This window comes from Gekko japonicus, unplaced genomic scaffold, assembly GCF_001447785.1.
Source record: "Gekko japonicus isolate JY-2015 unplaced genomic scaffold, Gekko_japonicus_V1.1 scaffold1306, whole genome shotgun sequence".
Lineage (NCBI taxonomy): Eukaryota > Metazoa > Chordata > Lepidosauria > Squamata > Gekkonidae > Gekko > Gekko japonicus.
The window spans coordinates 427,748-454,637 of record NW_015165278.1 but is presented as its reverse complement, the minus strand read 5'-3'; the positions used below and the strand labels follow the sequence as shown (position 1 = coordinate 454,637).

The 26,890-nt window shown below is 46.3% G+C and overlaps 1 protein-coding gene across 1 annotated transcript in view; it reads left to right on the top strand.

Moving 5' to 3' along the window:
• Positions 1 to 23,502, top strand: part of CEP295 (centrosomal protein 295kDa) — a 39,247-nt gene extending 15,745 nt beyond the window's left edge. The window contains exons 11-27 of the mRNA XM_015410279.1: positions 352 to 452; positions 578 to 1,580; positions 3,326 to 3,512; positions 4,965 to 5,117; positions 6,029 to 6,247; positions 7,301 to 7,410; positions 8,782 to 8,935; positions 9,115 to 9,348; positions 11,048 to 11,193; positions 11,509 to 11,653; positions 12,119 to 12,825; positions 14,422 to 14,586; positions 15,988 to 16,102; positions 18,922 to 19,122; positions 20,539 to 20,638; positions 20,875 to 20,974; positions 23,270 to 23,502. Coding sequence (XP_015265765.1) covers positions 352 to 452; positions 578 to 1,580; positions 3,326 to 3,512; positions 4,965 to 5,117; positions 6,029 to 6,247; positions 7,301 to 7,410; positions 8,782 to 8,935; positions 9,115 to 9,348; positions 11,048 to 11,193; positions 11,509 to 11,653; positions 12,119 to 12,825; positions 14,422 to 14,586; positions 15,988 to 16,102; positions 18,922 to 19,122; positions 20,539 to 20,638; positions 20,875 to 20,974; positions 23,270 to 23,323 — 3,894 coding nt within the window. The 3' untranslated portion in view covers positions 23,324 to 23,502. The remainder of the gene's footprint in view (positions 1 to 351; positions 453 to 577; positions 1,581 to 3,325; positions 3,513 to 4,964; positions 5,118 to 6,028; positions 6,248 to 7,300; positions 7,411 to 8,781; positions 8,936 to 9,114; positions 9,349 to 11,047; positions 11,194 to 11,508; positions 11,654 to 12,118; positions 12,826 to 14,421; positions 14,587 to 15,987; positions 16,103 to 18,921; positions 19,123 to 20,538; positions 20,639 to 20,874; positions 20,975 to 23,269) is intronic.
• Positions 23,503 to 26,890: the final 3,388 nt, after the last annotated feature.

Sequence of the window (26,890 nt, the reverse complement as noted above, 5' to 3'; positions counted from 1 at the left end):
GGGCACAAAGGAAAGTGTGGGGGGGGGGGGAGATGAGATGCCCAATGCAAGTCCTTGCAGGTTCCCCACTTGTAATGTATAGTTGTATTAATAATATAATCACTGTTGTGTAGCCTACAGTCCTGTTCCCTTTATTAAAACTCCTCCTTGAACTGTTGCGTCATAATGTAATCCTACTGCCTTTATAAAAATAGCTAAAACGGTATGCAACTCTGGACGGTCAACCTCTGATTAACCCTATGTGACAGTTGCAGGCTTTGAAATAGGAATTGTTGTGCCCTCCGGAACTAATGCAGGAAATAACATCTTGTGTTGTCTCTGCTAAATTTGCTCAACTTAATTTCTTATTAGTTTGAAACTGCTGCAGGAACAGAGGTGGCCAGCAGTTCTAGAGAGGACGATCATATACAAATGATTCGTGACTATCAGCAGCGTCTTCTTAAGCAAAACAGGTATTTCTCTGTCGATATTAAGTTAGCAGGGCTGCCTGTTTGACATTACTTTGCCAACTGAAAAGTGATTCTGCTCATGAAAAGTGTTTCATCATCCCTTCTGATAACGAATGTATTTCTTATAGGGTGCACAAAGAGTCAATTGATGAAGCCCGAAAACGTTTACAGGAGTATCAGAACAAGCTAAAACAAAGATACCCGTCGGTTTCCGCTGCACTGTTTGGTCCAACTGCTGCAGGTTTTGCATGCCTAAATTCTGTCCCTGCACCATCGTTGTTGTTACAAGGATCTGATGCCTCTCAGAGAGCTGGTCAGACCACACACCTGCCATCTAATAATGCTCCTGTGCAAGATTTTGCTCAGCCAGTTGGTGGGTATTCAGAACTTCCTTGGAGGTTGGAGGAGCCCTTGGAGAAGGACGCAGAGCAAAGGCGTGATGTGGGCAGTCAGGAATGCATCCAAACAACGGATGCCCGGGTTCAGCAAAGACCTCTGGAGTCATCCCGGGTTTCTGGTTCACACGAAGTGACAGAAAAAGTGAATCTAGTGGGGACGCCAGCCACACAGGCATTGGAATTCCATGGGATTCCAGGATTGTTCATGCACAGGACACAGGATACTCCTGCTAAAACACAGCCGGTACCACTCGTGCGGCAGGTCCAGTTCACGTTGCCCACAGACACATCTCACGAGTCTTCAGAAACCTTCCATCCTTACAAATCAGAAACGTGTGCAGATCCAGCAGGAAAGACGCAGTTGCCAACTTCTTTAAATCACATCCTGGCAGAGAACAGAGCAACGTTTGACCAGACTCACTGCCCTCCTGTTCAGCCTTTGCCTCCCCCCGCAGCTAGCGAACCTGGGAGGCTCCAGGAATTAAAAAACAGAAGTGGCTCCTTGTCCAGTTACTCCGATCTAGTGGAATTAAGGAACAGGATGCTGGCTTCCTCCGAGAGCATCCAGACTCAGCAGGAGCACCTGAAAGAACTGCAAGACCAGCTGGATCAACAGAAGGAAGCTCTTCTTGCCCGGCAGAGGGCACAGGAGGACTTGCTCATGCGCAAGCACACCCAGTTGAAGAAGCAGATGGAGCAGCAGCAAGAGGCTCTGAAGGCCTTCCTTCAACAGGTATGCTTTTTCTGAGTGCGTGGCAAGGAGGAGGAGGCATCCTTCGGTTTAGTTCTGAATCAGAGCTCCCACCTGCTGCCTTAATGCGGCACTTCAGTCCTGCAGGGCTGTTGGCAGGATGGCTTGTTAGATCTGAGTCCAGTAGCACCGTAGAGGACCAACAAGAGTTTCAGGGTATGAACTTTCAAGAGTCAAAGCTCAAAGGGAAGTTCTGACTCTCAAATGCACATACCCTGAAACCCTTGTTGGTCTCTAGGGTGCTGCCGGACTCAAATCTAAAGTATTCCACTGCAAACCAGCATCTGAAACTTACCAGGATGGCTCGTGGATCCTTCCCACAAAGGGCAGCACTTCCTTTAGGTGCCAGGAACCTTCCGCTGGTATGAGAGACTAGATAGGGATTCCATTATTCCAGGGGTGTTGAACTCATGAGGGCCGGATCTGACATAAACGAGACCTTGTTGGGCCGGGCCATGTGTGTCATAAAAGGTAATGCCAGGTAGTGGAGATACAAACTTTATAAAGGACACAGACAAACTTTTTTGAACTTTAAATAACACATTTCCAGTGAGTTTGACACCCCTGCGTGATTGCACAGTTTCTGGAAACTTTGAAGCATGGGGAGACATTCCCTTCCACTAGAGAGAGGGAAGGAAGCTTGGAGAAGGATTTACATCTACAGAATACTTAACCGCTTTAAGAATTTGCATTTTGGCATATATAACTTGGCACATGAAACTGTGGCATTCAGTAGGTGTGAAATTTTAAATAATTAATTGCCTTCTATTCAAATGGTAATTGTTACTCCACCCAGCTTGAGGGCTGAAGCTGTGAGCCGCTGCAGCCTTTTCCTCATGCCCAGTTTGAGAGTTCAAGGAACCTGCAAGGATGCTTTGCGCTGGTGGAGAATCCCACTCGTCTGACTACATAGAGGCCATGAAGAAGAGCCTGAGGCAAGGGAGGAGGCGGGGATGGGGGTCTGCAGAGGCTGCGCTGCCACATTGCGGGAGCAATAGACCCGGCAGACCTGACAAGATACATGAAGGTGTTCTGTCTTCTGTGCACTGGACAATACTTTTCCCAACGGGCTGTCAGGCAGTTGCAATGCTGTCATCACTAGTGTACTGTTGTATCTTTTCTCTGGGAGGATTTCAGCAGAGCTATAACACTTACTTTAAAACACTACCTTGTTCATTCCTAAAACATTTCATACAAGAGTTCTTGCCACTTGTCCAGCTGCTGAGCCTTTTGTCCTGGATTAGTTGTTCAAAACTCTAGGAACTTTTTTGTCATCCTTGAAATCCTCGGGGGGGGGGGGAATGCAGTTTAGTGCACATATCTTTTTACCTACAGGGAGCTCTTATCCTGTTTATAACCTATCTTTTATTTTCTTGTATATATGTGACATATGCTGTGAGAACAAAAAAAAGTGTCCCCCCCCCAATGGTTTATATCAGCCACTGTTAATCCCAGTTTGATGTCGTTAGTAGCGCCGGCTCTAATCTGGGAGAACAGAGTTTGATTTCCCACTCCTCCACAAGCAGCTGCTGGTGTGACCTTGGGTCAGTCTCAAGTTCTTTCAGAGCTGTTCTCTCAGGGGCAGTTCTCGGGAGAGCTCTCTCAGCCCCACCTACCTCACAGGGTGTCCGTTGTGGGGAGGGGAAGCGGAAGGAGATTGTAAGCCGCTCTGAGACTCCTTTGGTTAGTGAAGGACGGGGGTATAAATCCAATCTCTTCTTCTTTAGGCAGGGCAGTCCAGCACGTATGGAGAGGTGACTCCCCAGGCACAAGAGCCTCACAGCTTCAGACTGTTGGCAACACTTGCTCAAGAAGCAGACTTGGGTGACCAAGAGGAGGCTGAGTGTGGCCCTGTGAGCAGCCCCGCCGAAGAGAGGTTTTTCTTTTTAAGCACGGGTTCATCGGAGCAGATCGGTAAGGCCCTTTTTGACATAGTGAATGTCAGCGTGCTTTCTCATCTGGTTGGGTGGGGTGGGGTTTCCGCCTTTCCTTTCAAGTGAACAGTGGAAGCTTTCTAGAGTAGTAAGCAAAAACGCAACGGGTTGGATCTGTTCTGTTAGGCATGGCGCTTTTCTTTGCGCAAAGAGCCTGTTGTGGGCAAAAGGGGCTCTCTGTAGCCTTCTAAGTCATTAGAAGTCTTCCTTGGGCCAGAGGAAAGCTCTCGCTGTCGGTGGAACACACCTGTGGAATCTGACCTGGTGACTCTGCTTCATGTGAACAGGTTAGGAATCCAAGGAATCAGACGCTTAAATCGGCACATTTAGGGACTGCATTTGAATGATTTGGCGTTTTTTTATTGGCAGTCCTAACGGGTTTTTAAATTGTGACCTTTTGTGTGTTTTTGTAATCGTTTTGCATATTGTTTTTATTGTGTTTTTCACAGTAAATGTTCAGAACTAATTAATTCTGGCTGCTGCATGGCCAGCCACTTCTGAAACCCCAGGGGACTTTCAAAGCAGGTTGTGATAAAACACGGGGGATTGACATTTAGGGGAAAAGTCAAAAGTCCTCCTGGGCACCCTTAAGTCTTTGGGAAACCTAAAGTGGATTTTTGGATCTCTGCCAGAATTTCATTGATCTTAAACATAAGAACATACAAGAAGCCAATGTAGGATCAGGCCAATGGCCCATCCGGTCCAACACTCTGTCACACAGTGACCCTCCCACTGTCGCCCCCCCCCCAAAGCCCCAAGAATATTACAGAGCATCACTTGTCCCAGGCTGAGAGTCCCTATCTATAACTTGTGGCTAAGAGCCACTGATGGACCTCTACTCCATATGTTTATCCAATTGCTTCTTGAAGCCGTCCATGCTTCTAGCCACCCCCACCTCCTGTGGCAGTGAAGTCCATGGTTAATCACTCTTTGGGCGAAGAAGTACTTCCCTTTATCCATTCTAACCCAACTGCTCAGCAATTTCATTGAATGCCCAAGAGTTCTTGTATTGTGAGAAAGGGAGAAAAGTACTTCTTTCTGTGCCTGCTCTATCCCATGCATAATCTCGTAAACCTCGATCATGTCGCCCCTCAGCCGTCGTTTCTCTAAGCTAAAGAGCCCCAAGCGCTTTAACCTTTCTTCATAAGGAAAGTGTTCCAACCCTTTTATTATTCTAGTTGCCCTTTTCTGCACTTTTTCCAATGCTATAATATCCTTTCTGAGGTGTGGTGACCAGAACTGTAGAAGCATGGTTTCTTGATGGGGCATCACATATTTCCATATTTGCAGGTGGGGGTTGAGACAGAGAGAATGGCTTGCCTGAGGCAGAGGCAAGACTTGAACCCAGGACTTCCTGATCCATAGCTCAGGTCTCCTTGCTATTGCACTGCTGCAGTTCCTGGTGGCCTGAACCCAAACATTTACCTTACAGAGCCATTTCAAAGTGCTTGGGAAAGAGAACCAAAATGGAGACCCTCAAAGCCACCTTTGGCAAAAGTCAGGCTAGGCCTTGACTTGGAGCAGCACGAACTTAGCGCTATACTGGAGCTCGACACACCAAGGAGCAGCAGGCTTTCTGGTACAGGTAGATCGGTCTTCTTTTCTTCTGAGTGACTCTGCCCTCCCCCTTGTTCACCAGCTGACATTGAGCCAGAAGATCTCTCAACTGTCTACAGTTCAAGAGCCAGTGAGAACAATTCAGTTGTAGGGGCCATGTTATTTTAAAGTAGTGGTTGGAAAGTTTGGTTTGTACATTGTTTTTCATGCCCTGCTCTCATTCATCTGCTGAATAGAGTCTGTTGCCTCATACGCAGTTTTGTTACCAGCATGATTGATCTTTCGCAGGCTGTCATCTTGGCTTTGTGGCCTAGTTTGCATAGCAGCTGTGGCACATTTTCTTGAGTTCTCATCATCTTCCCCCTCCACTACTCTTGAATGCCTTGTGCAAAACTGGTGTTCTGACTTGTGTGAGTAAGAGAAGCATGGTTTCTGGCTGGACAGAAGGGCCAGACTTTGGGGACGGGGGGAGATTTGGGGTACCTATGCCACTCCACTGGGTTTTTTTGTGTGTTGTTCCAGTGGCCAAATTCGTTGCTGACTATAAATGTCCCAGGAGTAGGGAAGGAGCTATAAGATTGATTTTACATAGCCTAATTTTGTGTATTAGCATAAAGATACTGTGATTTAGCACCGGATATCGGTATTAAGAACACTGGCACTTGACACTAACATTACTTTAAAAAAAATAGCATTTGAAATCAATGATAAAAAGCTAATGTCCTAATTTTTAAGTAATTCATAGATCAGAGAGGAACATCAAAAATGTGGTAACGCTATAAAACCTGGCAGAGATTACTTTTAAAAGGAGATTCTTTTTTTAAATTCCACTAAGAAAATGAACTTTCTAACTGAAACAAAATCTCTTCTAAAGAAAAATACTTTGATTTTGCTTTTTAAAAATGTTCCTACTTTGAGTACCATCTGTGACAATTTCAGGTTACAGAGAATCTCTTACTAGAGACACTTCCTTCACATCGCATTTTGGCGAGCTTCAGTCTAGCGATCGCCCAGATGAATCCCTCCATGAAGAAACGGATGTCCTACGCATTACAGCTGATGCCAAAGAACAGAGTTCTAGTGAAAGTCCAAGTAGCCTCTTAAGTCAGTCATGGCATGAGAAGTGGGTGACGGAGGCAAGTAACTTGCATGACCCAGGTGAGAGTGGTTACCTTTTGAATGGGTAAACATCAGGCTGGACCCTAAGAGCCATCAGTGCAGCAGGGCTTGCAGAGCATAATTTTACTTCCACTGCCTCCCGAAATGCAACCCCTGCGACTTGGTGGACCCTGGCCATGGGGGTTTGCAGTTTGGGGGGAGAATCAGCAAACATCACTTTCCCCTCCGCCCTGCTCTTGTGTGAGCAGAAATGCGATTTGTGCAAGAGAAAAAGGAATCAGGATCCAACCCATTATTCTTAAAAATCCTCCAGAGCTGCTTATTCATGGCCATCAAAAACTGCAAGTCTGCTTCTGGAAAACATGCAGGCTCCAAAGGGAGACTTCCACAACTGTAAGGCAGCCACTCTACATATATGTTCTGTGGACGGTATTCAGGTGACTGAGTGAGTCAAGACTAGATAGAGTGGAAGTATGCCATTTAAAGATCTGCTGGTCAAAGCCGGCACCTTGAACTGTGCCTTTAAGCTGAAAGGGCTATCACATCACTCCTAGTAATGAAGTGGGTTTTGCTGTGTACAAGTGTAGTCGCAAAGTGGGGCTATTCACAGACAGGGTAGGGATTTCTCCATGTTTGGGGGGCTACCCAGGTATGAAGAAAAATTTTAGCTTGTGAATTGAAAAGGAAAGAGAACAAATGGCCCTACGAGAACTGAGCGTTGTTATTGGTTTGCAGAAACGCGGGATGCTGAGGGCGCTGAATATCAGCTGGGAAAAGAGAAAACAGATGGAGAGAAACGTCCTGCTTGAGCCCCTAATGTTTTTAGTGTACTGTCATGGGGAGGGGCATAGGGTTAGAGTACTGCCCTGTGAGGTCTGTATCTCCCTAATGCTTATTCAACTCTGCCAACTATCATACAGCACAGGGGAAGTAAATATGAGCAGGAATCGACACATGAGTAAGGCTTACTGTATAAAGCTTGCTGACCCTCAAGCACTTGGGGTCAATAATGGCTTGCCGATGATCATGTCCTGCCCTGAGTAAATCTGCTTTATTCTTTTTTTTCCTTAAAAAAAAAAAATTGGTTCCCAGTTTATCCAAGAGAACGTTCTTTCGCGGATCAAGGTCTGCTACGTTACACTGCTGATATTGGAAGGCAACTAGCTCTGTATCCCGATTCGCCATCTAGACAAAGTAATATGGTTAGTCACGCTGGAGATTCAACATGTTCCGGTGCATTTTAAAAGAAACAGACCTGCTTCTCTTGTTTTCTGATGTGTGTGTCCTTAGGCGCTATCAGTTTGAAATATTAATTTGAAATCCATCCATAAATGTGAGAGCTGTTCATTCTTTCTACTGCTATATGGTGCGTAATGGGGGCTGAGGCTTTAACCTTCACATACATGAACACATGAAGCTGCCCTGTACTGAATCAGAGCCTTAGTCCATCAAGGCCAGTATTGTCTACTCAGACCGGCGGCAGCTCTCCAGGGTCTCAGGCAGAGGTCTTTCATATCACCTACTGCCTGGTCCTTTTAACTGGCGATGCCGGGGATTGAACCTGGGACCTTCTGCATGCCAAACAGATGCTCTGCCAGTGAGGCACAGCCCCTCATTTTTTCATTTGTCGGTTTGGCATGGGTATTTTTTTTTTGGGGGGGGGGGGGTTCAAATGCTTCAGGCAGCAGCAGTGCAGCATTAGTTAATAGCACTAGGTAAAATGGGAGTGGGGTTGACATTGGAGGCATTGCCATAGGGGGATTGGGGTGGACTCATTTGTTGTCCTTGTGAGCCCAGTAGAGGAGAAGTGAAGAAATTGGATTTATACCCCACCCGTCGCTACCCGAAGGAGTCTCAGAGCGGCTTACAATCTCCTTTCCCCTTCCCACAACAGACACCCCATTAGGTAGGTGGGGCTGAGAGAGCTCTTTCAAGAACTTCTGAGAGAACAGCTCTGAAAGAACTTGAGACTGACCCAAGGTCACACCAGCCGCTGCATGTGGAAGAGTGGGGAATCAAACCCGGTTCTCCCAGATTAGAGTCCACGCTCCTCTAACCACTACACCAAACTGGCTCTCAGTAGGTAATGCATGTGCCTTGTTAGGGGTGACAGAATACTGCATGCTGGCCCTGTGGCAGTATTGCTTTGCTATTCCTCTGAGATCCTCTGATCCAGGGGGCTCTGTGATGAGAATTAGCCAAATCTGAGCACCGAAAAAAAGACCAATAGGTCTATATATATAAGGTGCATGATCTAGAACACTGTTCTGGGAAGCAATACAAGTCTGTGAGAATGTGGTGTGTGAGTGAATGAGGTACGTAGTGACTGAATGAATGGGGAAGGGTTTTGTGTGTGTGTGCGTGTGTGTGTGTTAAGTGTGTGCGTGTGTGTGTGTATTGGAGAGAGACTTTGCTGAGCTGTGATGACCCCAGTGCATCTACTGACGGTCAGACCCATGGAGGTGTCTACACTTGAGCTGAGCTCAGAACAAAGCGTTGTAAACTTCACTTACGTTCACAGCAGATAGCAGTAACAGTACTTCTTTTTTTTTTTTAATGTATTCTTGCCCTAGGTAGTGCTTGATGCAGCAAGGTCCCCTGGCTTGGGGCCATCAAGTCCACAGGCTCAAGCACGAGAGGCAGCTTGTAGCTATTTGTCTTCGCCTGCTATTTCTGCTGCCAGCTTTATAATGAGCGAAAAGCCAGACAGAAGCTTTGTCAGCACAGGTACATTTCCCTGCAAGTCAAAGCCACAAGTCTGAACGGTGGTGTGGTTTCTTCTGCATCTTTAATGCGATGAAATTCTGATGCTTCAGTTCCTCAACCTTCCGGGTTGTGATCAGAAGCATATTAACTTTCTTAAGCTGGGCTGACTGAACCAGGTTTGCTCTTGATGTATTTTTCAGGGTGGTCTTCAGCTAGAAAACGGCCCGGGTGTTTCAGCTCTCCTGTGGAAGAGAAGGCAAACGCCACTTGGAACCCTTCTGTGCCTTCACTGTATAAGCAGGATGATGCCGCCGAAGTTCCAGATTCTGATTTTCCTTTTGGAGAAAGGCTTCACTCGACCAGTAGACTCCAGCAGATCATAGACAAATACACAAGAGAACTGAGCTGGTCTCTAAGCAACGTATCTTCTCATGGTAACGTGTCCAGAACGCAGAGAACAAATACATCTCGGAGGGAGTGACGTCCATGTTTTTAAAACTGTTTTCATATCTTGTACATTTGCTGTGTTTAGCAGCTGGAAGGTAGGAAATACTGATCTCATCCCTCTGGCATCAGGCTACTGGCTGGGGGGGGGGAAATAGGGGCTGTTCCTTCCGCATCCCTTGAGGCTCTTTTGGCAAAGGAACAAGGAGGCCTGAAGTGGCTCACAGCAGTCTCCTGGTTAGGCCAAGATGAGAGCATAGGACTGGCTCAAGGTTACCCAGCAAGCTTCCAGGGCAGAACAAGGATTCGAACTTGGGTCTCCCACATTTCAGTCTGACACTCTAACCACTACACCGCATTTAATCAGGGTGCTGTAGTACACAGTGGGCTCAGGTTGCCAAGCACTAGAATTGTGTTTGATATGCTGGGAAAAGGTGAAACAAAAGGGACTAGCGTATTGTCATGATTCCATACTGTAGGCTCAGGGTGGCAAATTATGGGCCGCAGGCCACGTTCAGCACACGGGAGCTTGGAAATAGGAAGAGCTGACACCTTCTCGGAGCCCTCGGAAGCAGGCAGACCCCCCACATGTGGTCCTCAGGCCCAAATAAATTGTCCAGTTTCAGGCTGTATGTTGGTTAGCAGTTTTATAGGTGTATTAGCGAGATATTGGGTATATGTGGTGTAGGCCTCTAAAAGCAATCTGCCCTCTGTCCAGGCTTGAGGAATTGAATGAGGGTTTTACTGGAAGACCCGGCATCCCACATATTGTTGCTGGGCTTAGCAGCCAGCTGCTTGCTGCTGGCAGCTGAGAAATCTAATCCCATCATAATTCTGCCTTAAAAATTCCAAGATTGACGGGCCCATTATACTGGGCTGTTAAAAGAAAGTTGATCCTTCAAATGTCAGAAATGAAACACTGCCACTTACGTGGTCACTATAGTTCACCTTATCTAAATTAAGAAAGCCATGATATTTTTTGAACTTTTATTGAACTTTTACATTAATTTTATAATTTTTGGCCAGTTTGTCTCTTCAGGTTCTTAATTCAACCCAGTGAGATTACTCTAGAGTGGCCATTTCTAGGCAACCCACAATACTTCCAACCTTTGAGTCTTGGGTTCTGTCAGTAAAAGGCAGGGGACAGGCCCTTTCCAAGGCTGCTTTGGCCTTTGTGGGGAGGACTCATGGGGGGCCAGGCTGGCCACTAACCACCAGGTGACCTGATCGTCACTGAAACTATCTGGCAGGTTTTGGAAAAGCTGCTTAGTAGAAATTAGTAGCAGAAACTTCCTCCCCACTGCTGACCTTTTGTGGAAGGGACCATCTTAGAGAGTTTACCCTGCCTCACTCCCCGGTGGGGATCCAAAGTGGCTCACGTCATTCTCCTCTCCTCCATTTTTCTCTCACGACGATCTTGTGAGGTAGGTTAGGCTGAGAGTGCGTGACTGGCCCAAGGTCACACAGTGAGCTTCCATGGCGGAGCCAGGAATTGAGCCTCCGAGATCCTGGTCCGTCTCTAGCTGTTGCACCACACTGGCTCTCAATGGCAACTATCCAAAGTACTGAGAGGGGTTTTGGCCTTTTCTTTTCCAAGGTATATATTATACTGTTGCCAAACGGCGAAATTTGTTGCCCTAATTTCTTAAATACTTACAAATGCTTTTTAAATCTCTCTTTATTTTTTAGATCTAGCCATTGGAGTTGATGTTTCAAATACTGAGAGAAACTCTCCCCTGGAACTTTTCCAGCCTTTGCAACCCAGTCCAGACTTCGATAACTTTTCGCCCCTTTCTGAACACAGGTTCTCTCCTGAGAGCAGGAGCCTCAGCAAGGTATATCAGAAGCGAAGGAAACTTATTACTTTGTGCGTACAGCGTTAAGGTGATAAACTCGTGTAGAACAAGGATTTATTATTTCCTTGTAAAAGCAGTTCTATTGCGAAAATTTCCTTTTCATCCTTTGTATTCACATGAAGTTCCTTGTAAGGTTCTTTGCCGAATAGGTGGAAATGAATGGGTAAAGTGTGTTCTTGCATGGGGGTAAGATGCCATCTTACAGAAGTGTTCATGGAAAACAAGGGTAGAATGTCTTGATTAACATTTTCATGATAACACCGCTAATGTTTTTTACGTTTTTTTTATCCCAAGAGTCCAGATGTCTCCATGAGTCACGGATTACCAATTTCCAGCTCAGAAGAACGGAGTATCAGCCTCTCTTTCCTCACTGTAGAAAAGCAAAGCAATACTCTGCAAACAAAAGAGGCTGATGAGGAGACAGAAGGGCAAATTGAAGGTAAACTGCTTACTTTTGTAGAGAAAATTCTGCTCTGGTTGTTTGATAAAAATCCTGTCACTACAGTAGCAGGTTTGTGGTTCTCTAGATAAGAAGCTGCCTTGCTGATCTTAACGTTATAAATTCAGGCTCCGGAGGTTTACTTGCCGAGCGATCTTCTGCCTTCAGTGAAAATATAATAATTTTTTCCTTGGCAATCCTGATGGTAAAGATACAAAAGTGGTAAATGGGCCTTACATGGTAAAAATGGGTCTCAGGCAACAAGGCAGATGTCTAGCTCTATGTAGGCTCTCCTGGAGGCGTAGCATTTCCATGACTTAGCACTTGGCAATTTGGAAACAATCCTGCTGTCCGACTAATCAGTCTCCATGTTCTTAATCATTTAAAAAAAAAATTAAAAGGTTTGTTAGTGGAATTAGTGACAAAAGCCTTGTTTTCTTTTTTTTGTACGATTGCTTTGACCAGAACTTCCTAGTATAACAATGGACCCTTCAGTGTTTCAGCCAGGTTTTGAAGGCTCTTTCGAAGCCCTGCTCACAAAAAGAACTTCACACAAGCTTAGCGGCAGCGCTGATGAACCCGTGGACTTCACCACTACGTCTGAACATGCTATGTTTGAGCAAATGAGAAAGTCTTTGGAGAATATGTGTGTCTTACCTGGCCATGAGGCACTGGAAGGAGACGAGGAGAGGGCCGGTCCCCTTTCCCCCATCGAAAACTTCCGTAGCCCAAGTCCGAGTCCAGTAGAAGATAGCGGCTCATTTTATCAGCTCGTTCCTGATTACAGTTTACCGAGAAATGCTCTTGGGATGACGCCTGCTGTAAAAGGGGATGTGGTATCTGGAGAAGAGGACCTGTGTTTTGTCGAACTGCCTGTGGCCTCAACCAGCCCAAAACCCGAGGCAGTCCCAGAAACTGTGATTATGAATGAAGACAGAGAAATGGGTCTCTTCCGGTGTGCTTCATATCCCGTTGGAGAGCATAGTTCTCAACAAACAGAGACTCTGCTGAATTTGGCTCAAGAAGCCAGCTCTGAAATCTCTGCCAGTCCTGTGCAAAATCCTGTGCGCCGAAGCGGCTGTGTGCCGGACACCCTTCAGAGGTCATCCTCAAGTGCCACTCGTGTTAAAAGCTTCGGTTCCTGTTTATCGCAGAGCGACATACCGGTCTGGGTGAGTGAACCAAGAACAAAGGGCGGCACGTAAGAAATCAATTGGTCCACCTAGACAGAATTACCTTTAGAAACCCTTTTATCTTCTGAAACATTTTCCAAATGTTGCCTGCCTTTGGTGTATTGATGGCAGCAGGGCATTGAACTAGAGGGATCAAAGAGGGGCAACAAAGGGCTTTGCTACGAACCTTAAAAGCTGCCTTTGTTCCAGCTCTGGTGGAGAAGGATCTGTGAGATGGTGTACTTATGTGACCTGTGCATTTTCCCTAAAAGGTTGTTTGGTGTGGTTTTGTGTTTCAGGTTTTTTTTGTTTTTTTTTTTAAAGGGGGGATTTAAATTAGAGTGGAGTCTCTGGAACAAATTGCATCAAGAAGTACAGGATGTCCATAGCTGCCACAGAGTGTTGGGTGGGGGTGGGCATGGCCCAGTGGCAGAGCATCTGCTCGACACGCAGAAGGTCCCAGGTTCAGTCCCCGACATTTCCAGTTAAAAAGACCAGAGAGTAGGTGCCTGAGACTGCCAGACTGAGTAGAAAATACTGGCCTTGATGGACCCAGGGTCTGATTCAGTATAAGGCAGCTCCATGTGTTCGTGTGATGTGCTTTGCTCATGGCAACACTCTCCTCCAGCCCAAGGATCTTTCCACTGGGGCATGAGGTTCTTCCGGCATTTGGCTGAATTGCCACTTGTATCGGCAGAGGGCTCCTTGCCCTGGAGGGAAGCGCTGTTGTTAGCGGACACCTCCCCATTGAGGCTGTCCCTGCCTCTCACAGAAGGACTGCCCTGGCATCCTTCTCATCCGGCCCTCTTAAGCTGCTTTTCTTTCCCTGTCCTTCCTTCCTCCCGGCTAGGACTCTTGCCTTCCCTAGTCTCCCATTTTCTTGCCGGGCCCCCCCCCCCCCCCCATGTCCCCCTTCCCCTTGCCCTCTCCTGCCTCCATCTGGGCTGTCCATTACCCCACCCCCGCTCCTCCCAAGCTGCCTTCTCTCTCCTGCCCCAGCAGCATCTCAGGTTGGTCAGCAGGGTCGGGGTGGCCACGCCCCCCCGCCAGCAGAGAACCGCCTGCTCAAACCAGGCCCAGGAGCACGCTCGCCTCCCTTCCGCCACGGCCAGAGTTAGCAGCCAAGCCTCCATCCTGGCCACCCAGCTGCCTACACCAAGCCTTCCTTTTTAATTTTTTTAAATTTTTACATATTCAAAAATATTACAGCCATTTTTTATACTTTTCACAGAATCATAGCACTTTATGTACTAATAAAATTGCTATCCATTCTATTACTAAAGATAGGTAAGCCTTCAGAAAAGTCTAATTTACGTTATGTACCATTCTACCGTTCAAAAATACAACAGATTCTTATTATATAAATTATTTGGAATTACTTCTTTTTCTGTTAAGTATTCCGTTATTGGGTACCATATTTTCAATCATTTTTTCTTCTTGTCTTTAATGATTGCTGCACCAAGCCTTCCCAGGGCGTTTGCAGGCCCTCACTTGCTCTCCTCTGCTGCAGCCTGGGTAAGGTGGGGGGGCAAAGATCCCCCCTCGACCAGCGGGGTGTCATGCAGTAGATGTTTCAAAGACATTTTTGTTTCCCAGGAGCAGCAGATGGGGAGAGGCATTATGGAGGAGCCTGACTTGACTCTGATCAGCTCCAATGACATCAGCTTTGCCAGCTCAGACTTGGAACCTCGTAACCAAGCAGACAGCGGAACTGAAGCAGCGGAGCCTAGGAGCCATTCCGAAGCAAAAAGCTTTACAGAGGTACACTTTTTAAAAACAGGGCTTTTTCAGATACGGGAATCCTCTCGCCAGCTTAGAATGTTTTGCAAAATCAAAGCCATCGGTTGTGAAACTTATTATTTTTTTACTGCTTGATATCTGGCATGCTGGATTTTAATGTGTGTGTGTAGTATCTCTCTTGCTGCGATATTAGAGGTGATGAGGTGATGTGGCTCATGAAGTCAGAACTTAGTTTTCACCTCTGAGCAAGAGGTAGAGAGATAGAGAGATTAAAAAGGGTGGGGGGGCAGGCCATGGCATTTGGCCTAGTAGATTCTCTAGTAGGTTCTGGTGGGCTGTCTGTCGGGGTGTGGCTTCTTGTCCTGTTCACTAGTGCTTCTAAAAAAAATTTTTTTTTGCTCACCTCCCTCTCACCAGCAGTGATACAGGGCAAAAAAATTTCACCCCACATATGCAAATATAGTCTGTTTATAGTTGTCACGACTGTTGTGCTGACTGTTAGGCTAAACGTGGGATAGGAAGCATGATCGAATCCCAGCGCTCGTCCTTGTGGTCCAGGCTTGTACATGTCACCTTTTGAGAACATCATTTAAATATTTAAATTATTTGAATTTGAATTGGGAAACCCCCGTCTCTGACCCCAACTGCTCTTCCCAACTGTCTGTAGGTGAGCCATGTAGAGATCCTTCCACAGACCCATGTACCTGCAGCCTGCTTAAACAGTGAAAAGAGAAGTGGGTTGGGAGATATATATATATCTCCCAGCACAGTAGGAAAAGGACAGAAGAGGGGTATCTCTGCCTCCTCCCAAAGACAGAAAAACATTATTAAAACAGAGCGGCTATACTTCCCACACGAGAGTGCTTGTGCACAAGGGGAGGGGGCATTCATCTCCACACATCTAACGTTCGATCCTGGAGGCCCTCCGCCTTCAGCCCTTCTAGGCTGCTCAGGAGCCTCTGTCTCCTTGACACATTCCGTCCTCCCTTCTGAATGCTCTGTACTCACCTCCTCCTGCTTGAGGAACACTGCTGTGCGATGTGTAGCACAGTGATGCTGCAATATATGCCACAGTTCCTGGGGACCTCTGGTGTGGGGATTAGTGAATGCTGTATACTGTGCAGTCAGGCTGCCGGAAAACAATGCAGGCGGCTGTTGTTTGGGCCTCTCCACTTTCCTTACTGTAACGTTCATGTTGGAAGAGTGGCTGTATTCAATGGCTTCCAGCCACACACTCTTTTCTGATCTCGGGTTCCGGTGCATTCCGCAGAAGCACTTTTCACTTTAGCCGTGTCATTTCTTTTGCATCTGGATTAATGGCAGAGTAGTCTTTTTTAGTGGCCCCTAAATTCTTTCTGCTGCATCAGCTGCAGATTATACAGACGTCACATTGCTTATTCTAGCCAATTATTCTTTTGACAGAGCAGAGGGTTTTTACCTTCAGGTGCAGAAGGGAATGACTCCGTTTCCACTCAGCACAGCGAGTGTCTTGCTCAGAGTCCCAAAGAGGATTTTTGTCAGAACTACAAGCCAAAAAGTAAGTATGCAGTAGATTCAGAGTAAATGCCAAGAGATAAGGCAGAATGGGTTGGATCCAACGACTCTGTTCCACTAAAGGCAATGCTTCCATCCAGCACGGGAGGTCCTGGCCTTGATGGAGGAACACAACAGCCATCAGGGGAATGACGTTGTAGAATCCAACCCAACAATTTTCATGGCAACTTCCAAATCCATTTGTCTGAGACAGAATAATGGGGATCTTGCTATTGATCTATCCAGGTCTTTGTGATTACTTGCTAGGTCTTGTACAGACCACAAAGCCACATTTGTATTTAATGTTATTTGGTGTCTTCTAAAAAACCCCATTTTTATCTGTCTCCAGACCTCTTGCACTTACGTATGCATGTCCGTCAATAAAATTTTATTTTTTACAAAACCCAAACACACACTAGAAAGCCAGACAGGGGATAATGCTTATAAAGTATCGCTAACTCACAACTCAAAACAGAACAAAGTTTGAGTCCAGACCCTATTGGTTCAGACCAACAAGTTAAATTCTGGGTACAAGCTTTCATGTGCACACACTGTTTTTCAGCTATCCGAAGAAGTATGCATGCACATGGAAGCTTATACCCAGAACTAAACTTATTAGTCTTAAAGGTGCCACAGAACTTAAACTTTGTTCTACTACTTCAGACCAACACAGCTACCCACCAGGATCTATCACAACTGAAAATGTAATCCTAACATCAGCAATCAAAAATAGTCATTATTCTATGCATCATTATGACATTAGTAAACAACATACAGTTTCACATCACTGTGGGTTTCTGTGTGAGTCCCCCTTTTGAACAACCTCCCTTTGGCCTATTAGCTTGAAACACCCAGTGTTTAGTACAAGTCACTAATTGATAGCAGGAATCTAAATGGCATGCTGCTGTGTTCTGAAAGGGAAGAAGATTGGCCTCCATCTTCATGACAAGCCAGCCAACTGGATGCTCCACTTGGTTGGCCCCCAAAAATTTACTGCAAGCAGTGCTCCCTCTAGCTGTGGAGTCTTTTGAGCAAAAATTCTACCTTGTGAGCTACTGGCATTAAAGTTGTTAGTGAGCAATTTGGCTGCTGCATAAATTAGTTTGTTCTGGAGCCATCCTTCCTGAGCCAAGACAAAAATCTGTGAGCTGGAGGCTAAAAAAACTGAGCTAGCTCACACTAACTCAACTTAGAGGGAACACTGACTGCAAGGACAAAATCCTAGATGAGAGGTGTGCAGTACTGTAATTCCGAATGGATCGATGGATTTGTGAAAGCATTCGGTTTTTTTCCTATCAGTTGAATTGTATTACACTAGACGTAATAGCACCCTTCAAAACTAGATTATAGCACTGGTAGCTAACCTGTAATCCACAGAATGCCTGCCAAGAACATGTTATCAAATGTCTTCCAAGCCACGAGTAAAAAAACTAGTACATGAAAAACATATGTTGCACAAAAGGCAACTCTCTAAGTAGGGGTTTATTTAGGATCCATGCTGATGGTTTGCAAAAAAAGCACCTTTTTAAATTTGAGCTTGAATGACCCTTTCTGGAGAACGTCTTTCTCCCTGGTCTCTCTTGCTGTCTCTCTGGAAACTGACTGCGTAGGAACAGTCTTATGGCTGTGGGAGTATTTTGCTGTTATCCTTGTTTACCCCAATCAGGGAGAGGGGGGATCCTTTTTGGTTCCCTTCTTGCTGTGTGCAGCTTTCAAAAGGTATGGGGGAGACATCTAGAATTTGGGATTTTTATCTTCCAAGTGAGATGAGCGGTGTAAAGCTCTCCTCTGCTGACAGTCAGAAGCCATTGCAAGCAAGTGGGAATAGAAGAACATGCCGTTGAATCAAAGCCAGCCCATGACAACCACACCCACAAGGCAGTCCTTGATGGTCCCCCATCCAAGTACTAACCATGGCCCACCCTGCTGACAAGCTAGGGATAAGGGGCCGCCTGAAACCTCCAACATTCTGAATTCACACCCACCCCGATTCTCCATTCAGAATCACTCCAGCACAGAGTTGTTGCCACTCACCATGTCATGGTTTTCTTTATCAATTGCATTATTACACATTTTGTGAAACTGGCTTTTGAGAGCCAGTTTGGTGTAGTGGTTAGGACCACGGACTCTTAATCTGGAGAACCAAGTTTGATTCCCCACCCCTCCACATGCAGCTGCTGGGTGACCTTGGGCAAGCCACAGTTCTCTCAGAGTTGTTCTCTCAAGAGCAGTCCTCAAAGAGCTCTCCCAGCCCCGCCTACCTCACAGGATGTCCATTGTGGGGAGAGGAAGGGAACTGTAAACTGCCCTGAGGCGTTGAGTGAAGGGCAGGGTGTAAATCCAGTCTCTTCTTCTCCTATTGGTTCAGAACCTACCAAACTAGTTTTAGCCCCTGATCTGTGACTCTGCCTCTCTTTACATCTGTGTCTGCAGGATGAAGTAGTGGAAGAGGGGCTCATTTTCTTTGCTTCCCACCCATCAGCCTTGCCCGGCTTCAGTATTTGCATGCAAATCCACCCCTTGAGTTTAAACCCGTTTGCTGTATTGCCAACACAGAAGCTGGTGAAAACACTTGTCATTTTCACTCCGTTGTTTTATGTGTGCAAAGGGTGATGTACTGTGCACAGGTTATCGTTACCAAGGGAACCTTCAAGTCAGATTACAGTTTAATTAGTTTGTTCTAATTACTGTGTGTTGGTTTTATTGAGGATTGGTGATCATGGTCAAGCTGTTTTTGTGTCTTTACTAAAAGTTGTGTCAAGTAAAAAAAAATCCATAAAGTGGTCTGCTTTCTCTACCCCCCACCCCACCCCCCACCCCAAGCAATGCTTTTAGAGTTCCCATCTGCCCCTGGCAGCTTACAAGAATCGTTTTTGAAACGGAAGAAAAAATTCATTGAGGGATCCTCTAAAAGACTGGAGAAAATTAAAAGCAGACAGCAGCGTTCTGCCAAGCCGCCACTGAAGGCACCCCCACAGAAAACGACAAAGCTTCACAAAGCAAAAGAGAACTCTCCTCCCTCTGGTAATCTCCCCTTAGCAAACAACCCACTCACTGCGCAGGCTGGGACTTTCTGAGGAAGGACAAAATAAGCGGGCGTAGCTTTTCTGCTTCTGGCAGTTGCCCCCAAGGAGCTGAAATGCTTAGAGCTGCTTTATAAAAGGAAGTGGCTCGCCCTGAGCCCAAGGGGTTGTTAAGGGAACAATCTAAATTTGAACAGAGCACTAATGTAGTTTAATAGCAAGAGCAGGATCTGGGTTTAGATCTCTGCTCAGCCCCTGAAGCTCATTGGGTGAGTCTGTCTGTCTGTCTCTCTCAGTGTAGCCTACCTCATCAGGTTCCTCAGATAAAGTGAGGAAGGGAGAAAACATGGGACAGCACCCCAAGCTATCTGGTGGAAGGATTTTTTTTTTGGGGGGGGGGGATGTGGTTGATAGAATGTAGTTGGTTGCCGTGTAATGCAAGTATCTGGCAGAACAAAAGCCAGTGGCTGCTTCACAGAAGGCCTCACATGTAAACAGTAGCACCTTTTTGGCCCTGGCTCCTCCCTGGTAGAACTCTCTACCAGGAGACATCCTTACCCTGCAGGACCTTGTACAGTTCCGCAGGGCGTGTAAAAGAGAGATGTTCCACCAGGCCTATGCCTGAGGACAGCAGTGGTATTTCCATCTCATCTGGCCCAGGACCCCACCCCTTGGAGGAAGTGACCATGTGCAAAATGCCATCCAAGACAGAAGGTTGATGCTTCAATTAGTTTTTTGGGAATTACAATTGATTCACTGGTTGTAAATTAATTTATCCACTGTGATGTTTTAACTGAATTGCATCTTGGTGGGGGTTTTTTTGGGGGGGGCAGCAGTGGGAGGGCTTCTAGTGTCCTGGCCCCACTGGTGGACCTCTTGATGGCACCTGGTATTTTTGGCCACTGTGTGACAGTGTTGGACTAGATGGGCCATTGGCCTGATCCAAGATCGGCTTCTCGTATGTTCTTAAATATATTGTGCACCGCCCTGAGCCCTACAAGGGAGGGCAGTTTAGAAATTTAATACATAACAATATAATAAGTAGAATCTTCTGTCTGTAGACAGTGGCTTGAACCTTCATAGCTCTCCCAGCAGTGCAGGGTTCATAAAGCAGGGCTTTTCTTTGCCTTCTTCCACTGCGGTGCACAGAGTCCTCTCTTGATCCTGCATTCAGAGGCTACCCATTAGTAGCATGGGACACGGGGTTTACAGTGGGGAAGGAGTTAACCCCTTTCACCAACAAATATTTTTTTCATCATCAGAGCCCCAGGCTACAGGATCCAAGCCAGCTGGATAGGGGGGAATGAATAGGCTTATTTGCCCTGGGAAGATTGTGCCGTATAGCTGTCCATCCCAGTGCCCGTTGAATCTAGTCTCACAGCCTGGTTTTGCTTGTTGTATTGTGATTGAATCCAAGGAGCCGCTGTGAGTCATTTGAAGAAAGTGGTGGAAGACAAAGTGTGCTCCGCAGAGGACAGGAAGATGGCAGAGATGGAAATGCATCAGCGTACTTCAAGGTAGTGTGTGACGTGGTGCTTTCTTTTCTGGATTGCTCCCCCTCCCCCCCCAGCCGACACTTTCTTCCCCAAGGGGATAGGCTGCAGTTGGTAAAAACAGTTTGGGTCTCATCCAGGTTTATCACTTTTTGACATCCAGTCACATCTACCGTTCTGTTGCCTGCTCACCCAGCGCAAAGAGATTCTTTTTGGCCAGTTCACTGGTTAACATAAAACACTTCTTCACCTCTTGGCAGGTTGTATAATAATCTAACGGAAGTGAAAATCCGCAAGGAAGAGAGAGAGAGACGAGAAATTTATGCCAGAAACCGGGAGAAGGCAAAGGAATTTCAGAAGGTAAGCTGCTGGCAGCAGACAGCTTTTGCAGCCCCCACCCCAGTGCGGCCTTGAATGTAATTTGTCTCCCCAAGGGGGACCTCAAGGTCAGGTTCACGGCCAAGGCATTCGCATAAAGAGCATCCGGTGTGTCGGTGCAGCTTGAGGATAGTAGCCGGGCCACACAATAGTACAATAGTAGCCGGGCCACACTATAATCCAACAAAAAGTATTAAGTACGTGACTCCAGAGTAGCACGTAAAAAATTATGTACATTCTTATAAAGATTTATTTTACAGTGCTGACACCAAACATTAAATGCTAACTGAGAAACCAGTTGGGAGGAGTTTTCACATCACAAAGCACCAGTTTGAATAATTGCACAATAAATTGGCAGTTTGAAAACCCAACTTTGCAGTGATGTACTGAGAAATGCTGTAGATCTTCATGGTTATCGGCAAAGAGCTGTCGATGAAGTGAGATGCTGATGACGGGGTGCCCGGCTCTGCTTCTGTTCTGAAGTGTTCTTCTTCAAGGCCAGCCTCTCTCCCATTTCAGTTGCAGTACCATCAGTAGCTTAACAGTGTTCTGGACAGCAGCTTGTACCTGACCAGCCCATGCCTAAAGAGGCTGGGGGCAGGGATGGGCCGTTCAGTTTGTTTCTGGGTTCAGGGCGGCCCTGGAACTGAGCCAGTCTGGGAAGTTCAGTTCCCCGGCTCTCCCGGCCATGGCGAGCCCTGGAAAGGACTTCCCTTCCCCCTTTCTCCAGGCATGGGGCTCCGCTGTGGGTGGGAGAAAGGGGGCGGGGATCACCCTGGAAGGGACCCCCTTCCACGTTTCTCCTGGCCGAGGCTCACCCTGGACTGGAGGAGGAGAGACGGGATTGCCTGGCAAGGTGCCTCCCATCTCCCTCACAGCTCTCCCTGCCACCCCAGCTGTCTTGGGCTCCCTCCTGCAGCCCCTTTAAAACGGCTACACCGAGGAGCCAAAGGCAGCTGGACTGGTGGAGAGAGCCTTCTCTCCCCCCCCCCCCCCCCCCACAGCCCATTTAAAGGGGCTATGTCAGGGAGCTGGCAGCTGCCTCTGGCTCCCTGGCATAACCCCTTTAAATGGGCTGTGCCAACCCCAAACAGCTGGGCCTGGCAGGGAGATCCACTTTATCCTGGGAGGTCCCGCACCCCCTTTCTCCTGGCCACTGCTCACTGTGGCCAGGAGAAATGTGGAAGGGAGGACCCTCCCCCCCCCCACACACTTTCAGGATATTTTCCCCTCCTCCTGGCCACGTGGCCAGGAGAGAGGGAGATGGGAGGGCCTCTTCCCTTGCGGTCCCATCTGCTTCTCTGGTGCAGCACGTTTAAAGGGGCCACGCCAGGGAGCCAGAGGCAGCTGCTAGCTCCCTGCAATGGCCCCTTTAAGTGGGCGGCACAGGGGAGCCTGCTGTTAGGATGGTAAGGACAGGTCTCCCTTCTGTGGGCTTCCTCTTGCAGCCTGGCTTAAAGGGGCTGCAGGAGGGAGCCCAAGACCATTGAGCTGGTGGGGAGAGATACTGAGCAGTCAGGCAAGAGGAAGATGGGGGACGCCCCTTCCCTGGCAATCCCAGCTGACACAGCCCGTTGAAGGGGGCTGTCCAGGGCACCAGTTCAGCTGCTTCTGGCTCTCTAGTGCAGTAGCCCCTTTAAACAGGGCTGCAGGAGGGAGCCCAAGACTGCTGAGCTGACAGGGAGGGCCAAGGGATCATTGGGTGGCTAACCTGTGAAGCGGTTCAAAGAATCCTGCTGCGATCTTCAGTATTCCCAGGGCCGCACACAGGGAACATCTCACTACCCACCCACCCCCAGGGTTTGCTCTTCGGCTGTTAGAAAAGAGATCCACTGGGGAGCCGTGCTCACATGAAACGGTCTCCGTTCTTCCATTGTGAGTGCTGCGTGTCCCACAGCACGGAGAACTCCTTCACTCTCTGGGTGAGCGGATGGGCTCTGTTTCGGAGGGCAGCTCAGTTTGAGGCTAGTAGCACCTTAGAGGTCAAGATTTTGGGGGTCGATGCTTTTGAGAGTCAGAGCTTCCTTCGTCGTACTTTTCAGAAGTCTCCCTGTTAACTTAGAACCCCCCAAATTAACATATTCTATCAAATCCTTAAATTTACAGTGTGCTTGCTACTAAACCTTTTTTGGGTGTTTTTTTGGGGGGGGAGGGGCTATTCACAGTACACAGAGATGTGCCACATTTTTTGGCGTTTCATGTCCTTGACACAATGTAACTTCCATCTTCCTACCAGCATCTAGGTATGAATTGATTTTGTCCCCCCTCTCTCTGCAGAGAACACTGGAAATACTACGAGCCAAAAAAACACGTCAAAGTACTCTTCAGTAGATGTCTTGGACAGGATAGAAAGAAGAGGCCAACTTTGCAGTAATTTAATTATGTACAGATTAATTGCCAGCTTTTGATACTTTTAATTTAAATTTGGTTTGGTAACCGGATCAGTACAGGCCGATTTGTCTTTAGTTTCTTTCAATTATGGCTTTTTAACCAGATTGTATATAGTTTAATGTAGCATATGACTTTCACCTTGTTTTAATAAAACTTTTCATTTGGAATTTGTCTGGTGTGAGTCAACTAGATTAAATACACTAGAATCTCAAATGAACTGTTTCCAAACTCTAGTTTTACTTCTGATTAACAATATGGAGACATACCAGTTTTGGAAATTGCTGTTAAGTCGCAGCCAATTTCTGGCAACCAGGAGAAATGGAACCACATGGATTAAGAGAAGCCAAAGTGTCTACCAGTTTCTCCTGATGGTCCAGTGGGAAACCCTTTCATTTGAACAAAGGCAGCCAATAGCAAGCCCTGCCTTACAATGGCCCCACCCACATTCAGAAAAGCTCAGTGGGCGCCAAGGGAAGTACTGGTGGCCAATGTGAAGGGCGCAGATGGGGAAACTGAAGCTCTGGTCTAGAAGCCACTTTCACCAATAATGCCTGAGTGGGATGACTTTTACTGATATCCCACCAGAGTCCTGCCCCCCCCCCCCCAATGAACAGCAGGTAGGTTCCATGAGGGGAGATCTGTTCTTTGCCAACGACGATTAATTTTTCAGTGTTATAGGCAGTTTCTAAAAAGCAGACAAATGTGAAATCCTAAACTGAGGACTCTGGAAAACGTTCAGGTTTGTATCTGCTGGAGAAAATGAGGGTTGTGTTCCTTTGGGGGCAAATACAACATATGTTTGAGAACTCTGTTCTGAGTGTACAGAAGAGACACTGCTCCATACCTGTTTTCCCACATTAACCAAGTTTGTGGGTGAACAGTGTTTACACTTTTGTGGCAATAAACACCAGCTGCTGTTCACCTTAAACAGCCACCTGTGAACATTTTTGAGCTGAGGATGCAACTCTTGTGTACAGCTGTTCCAAGTCCACTTGAGTCACTGTGACATAATGCAGGGGTGGAAACTAGCCAGAGGGTCAAAAATACTGATTTTACTGGCCAAAATTCCCAAAATACTGAACAATTTAATGTCAGCCTATCGATAAGCTAGTGTTTTAAAAGTAAAACTAGGACTTCATTAAGTATTCTTATTTGTCCTCTGCCAGCCCATAGTCAGATGTGATCCAGATAAAAGGATCACACCTTTTTATTGAATTTTTTATGTGAAGATAGGACAATGTTTTTATTGTACATAATTTTAAGGCAAAAAAGATTCCCCTTTAAAAATAATCACATACTGTGGATAATAAAATAGCAAAACATTAAAAAACCCACACAAAGTAATCATGACAACAAAACAATTACTGTAAGGTAAGATTTGTCTTTGCTTTTTTGATGAAAAAAGTTATTAATGAACTCTCATTTCTCAAGTTTTCTGCACTGCATCTGCAAGCATTTTTTCCCTTGTCTTCTTCCATTGCTTTCTTCACTCCTAGCATGAGCTGTTTCGTGTTGAATCCCATCGTATCCCTTTTCTCAGCAGCCTCCTTTACACGTTTGGTTGCATCCATTTAGCAACTTTCGAGCAATCATCGTCTTCTCCTCCTGTTGTCTCAGCTTTTCCAGTTTTGCTTCCTTCTCTTGTATACTATCCTTTTCACTGTCTAGCTTCTTAAAAACCTTTCTAACTCCTCTGCATTTTCCCCTTGCTTGTAATGAACATGAGCTGCTCTTGCCATCTGTAAAAGCTCGAGTGTGATATTAACGTGGTATACCTTGTTTTCATATACATGATATAAAGTTTCTTTGACATGAGGTGGGCATTCAACACAGGACATCCTTGCCCTTTCATTGGTCAAAATGTGTCGTTTCTGAAAAGCCTCTTTCTGTGTCTGCACTACCATGCAATAATAATAATGCTGATTTCACCACCTTGGTACCCAGCGAGTATTTTGGATCTCCAGATGGGTGCATCTTTTCAAAGAACTGATTCCAGTATGTATCTATGCAGCAAGTTTCACTGGCAGTTTCATCTTCAAGTCTAAGAAGTTTCCATTCATCCATAATCATGTCCAGAGGACTATCCACCGGGAGGGCTGCTGCTACTTTCATTATATCCTTGCGGGTTCCTTCCTTGACCCTCTGTGCTGGAGCTAAACATTGAAGATATCCGAGGATGGCTTGTCCAAAGATGGCTGGAGTAAAAGGCGTTTGCAGGCTGCTATGAAATGCTTTTTTTGCTTCCATTAAAAAGAGTAGCGGCTCCTTTTCAGAAAGTTTTTTCAGTTCGTCACAGATCCTGCTTTCACTTATTACTTCTTTCACGGTATGCAGTGCTCATCACTGAAGGCTTCAAGAGACATTGGTGCTGAACTCTTACAAACACGATTCATTATGGTTCTTGTTTTTACTTCACTGTACATCACATGCAGCAAAGGCTCTTCTTTTTGGAACACTCCACTGAACTTTGTAAATAAGTGGGCACTCATGCAATAAAACATCACCTCTGCTTTCATTGTCTTGTGTTTCAAGAGGTTAATTCTGTTTCTATACTCTGTGGAAGATTTCACCAAATCACTTTCACTATTATGAACAAAGTCCTTACAGTACTCCATAACTGAACTAAAAACAATCTGTCTTCTCACCGGGAAGTCATCATATTTTCCCCAAAATGCAGTAATGAAAACAAACCCCACAAACTGCATTCACAAAAATTAGATACTGACTTTACTGGCCATTTCCCACCCCTGCTTGCAATGTGGTGACTCAGTCCAGAACTGGCTTAAAATTCAATTCATGGGTACCTTCTGGGGGATTGTTTTGAATGTTTTATATTGTATTTTACTTTTGTACATCACCCAAAGCCCTGTGAACATGGGGATTGCGCAGTTCAAAAATTTTAATTAATAATTTATTTACTTAATTCAATTTCTATTCCGCCCTCCCCGCTGAGGCAGGCCCAGGGTGGCTTACATTAAGAGTTAAAATTCACAACAATAAAAAATACAGTGCTGATGGCAGTAACATCCCGGTAGGCCGTGTTCAGATGCTAACAAAGGTGTGGCCAAGATCAATGTCCAGGGTATCCTTAGCTACTATTGTTGTTGACATAGAGGGCCCCTGGGCAGCTGTGGGTCAGTCAGTCAGACTAACCTACATCACTGAACTGTTGAGGATAAAACACAGAACATAAGAGACGCCAATGTTGGATCAGGCCAAAGGCCCATCCAGCCCAACACTGTATCACAGTGGCCAGAAATACCAGGTGCCATCAGGAGGTCCACCAGTGGGGCCAGGTAATTAGAAGCCCTCCCACTGCTGACCCCCCCAAGCACCAAGAAGACAGAGCATCACTTGCCCCAGAGCCCCTATCTATACCTTGTGGCTAATAGCCACTGATGGACCTCTGCTCCATATGCTTATCTAATTCCCTTTTGAAGCCGTCACCACTTCCTGTGGCAGTGAATTCCATGTGTTAATCACTCTTTGGGTGAAGAAGTACTTCCT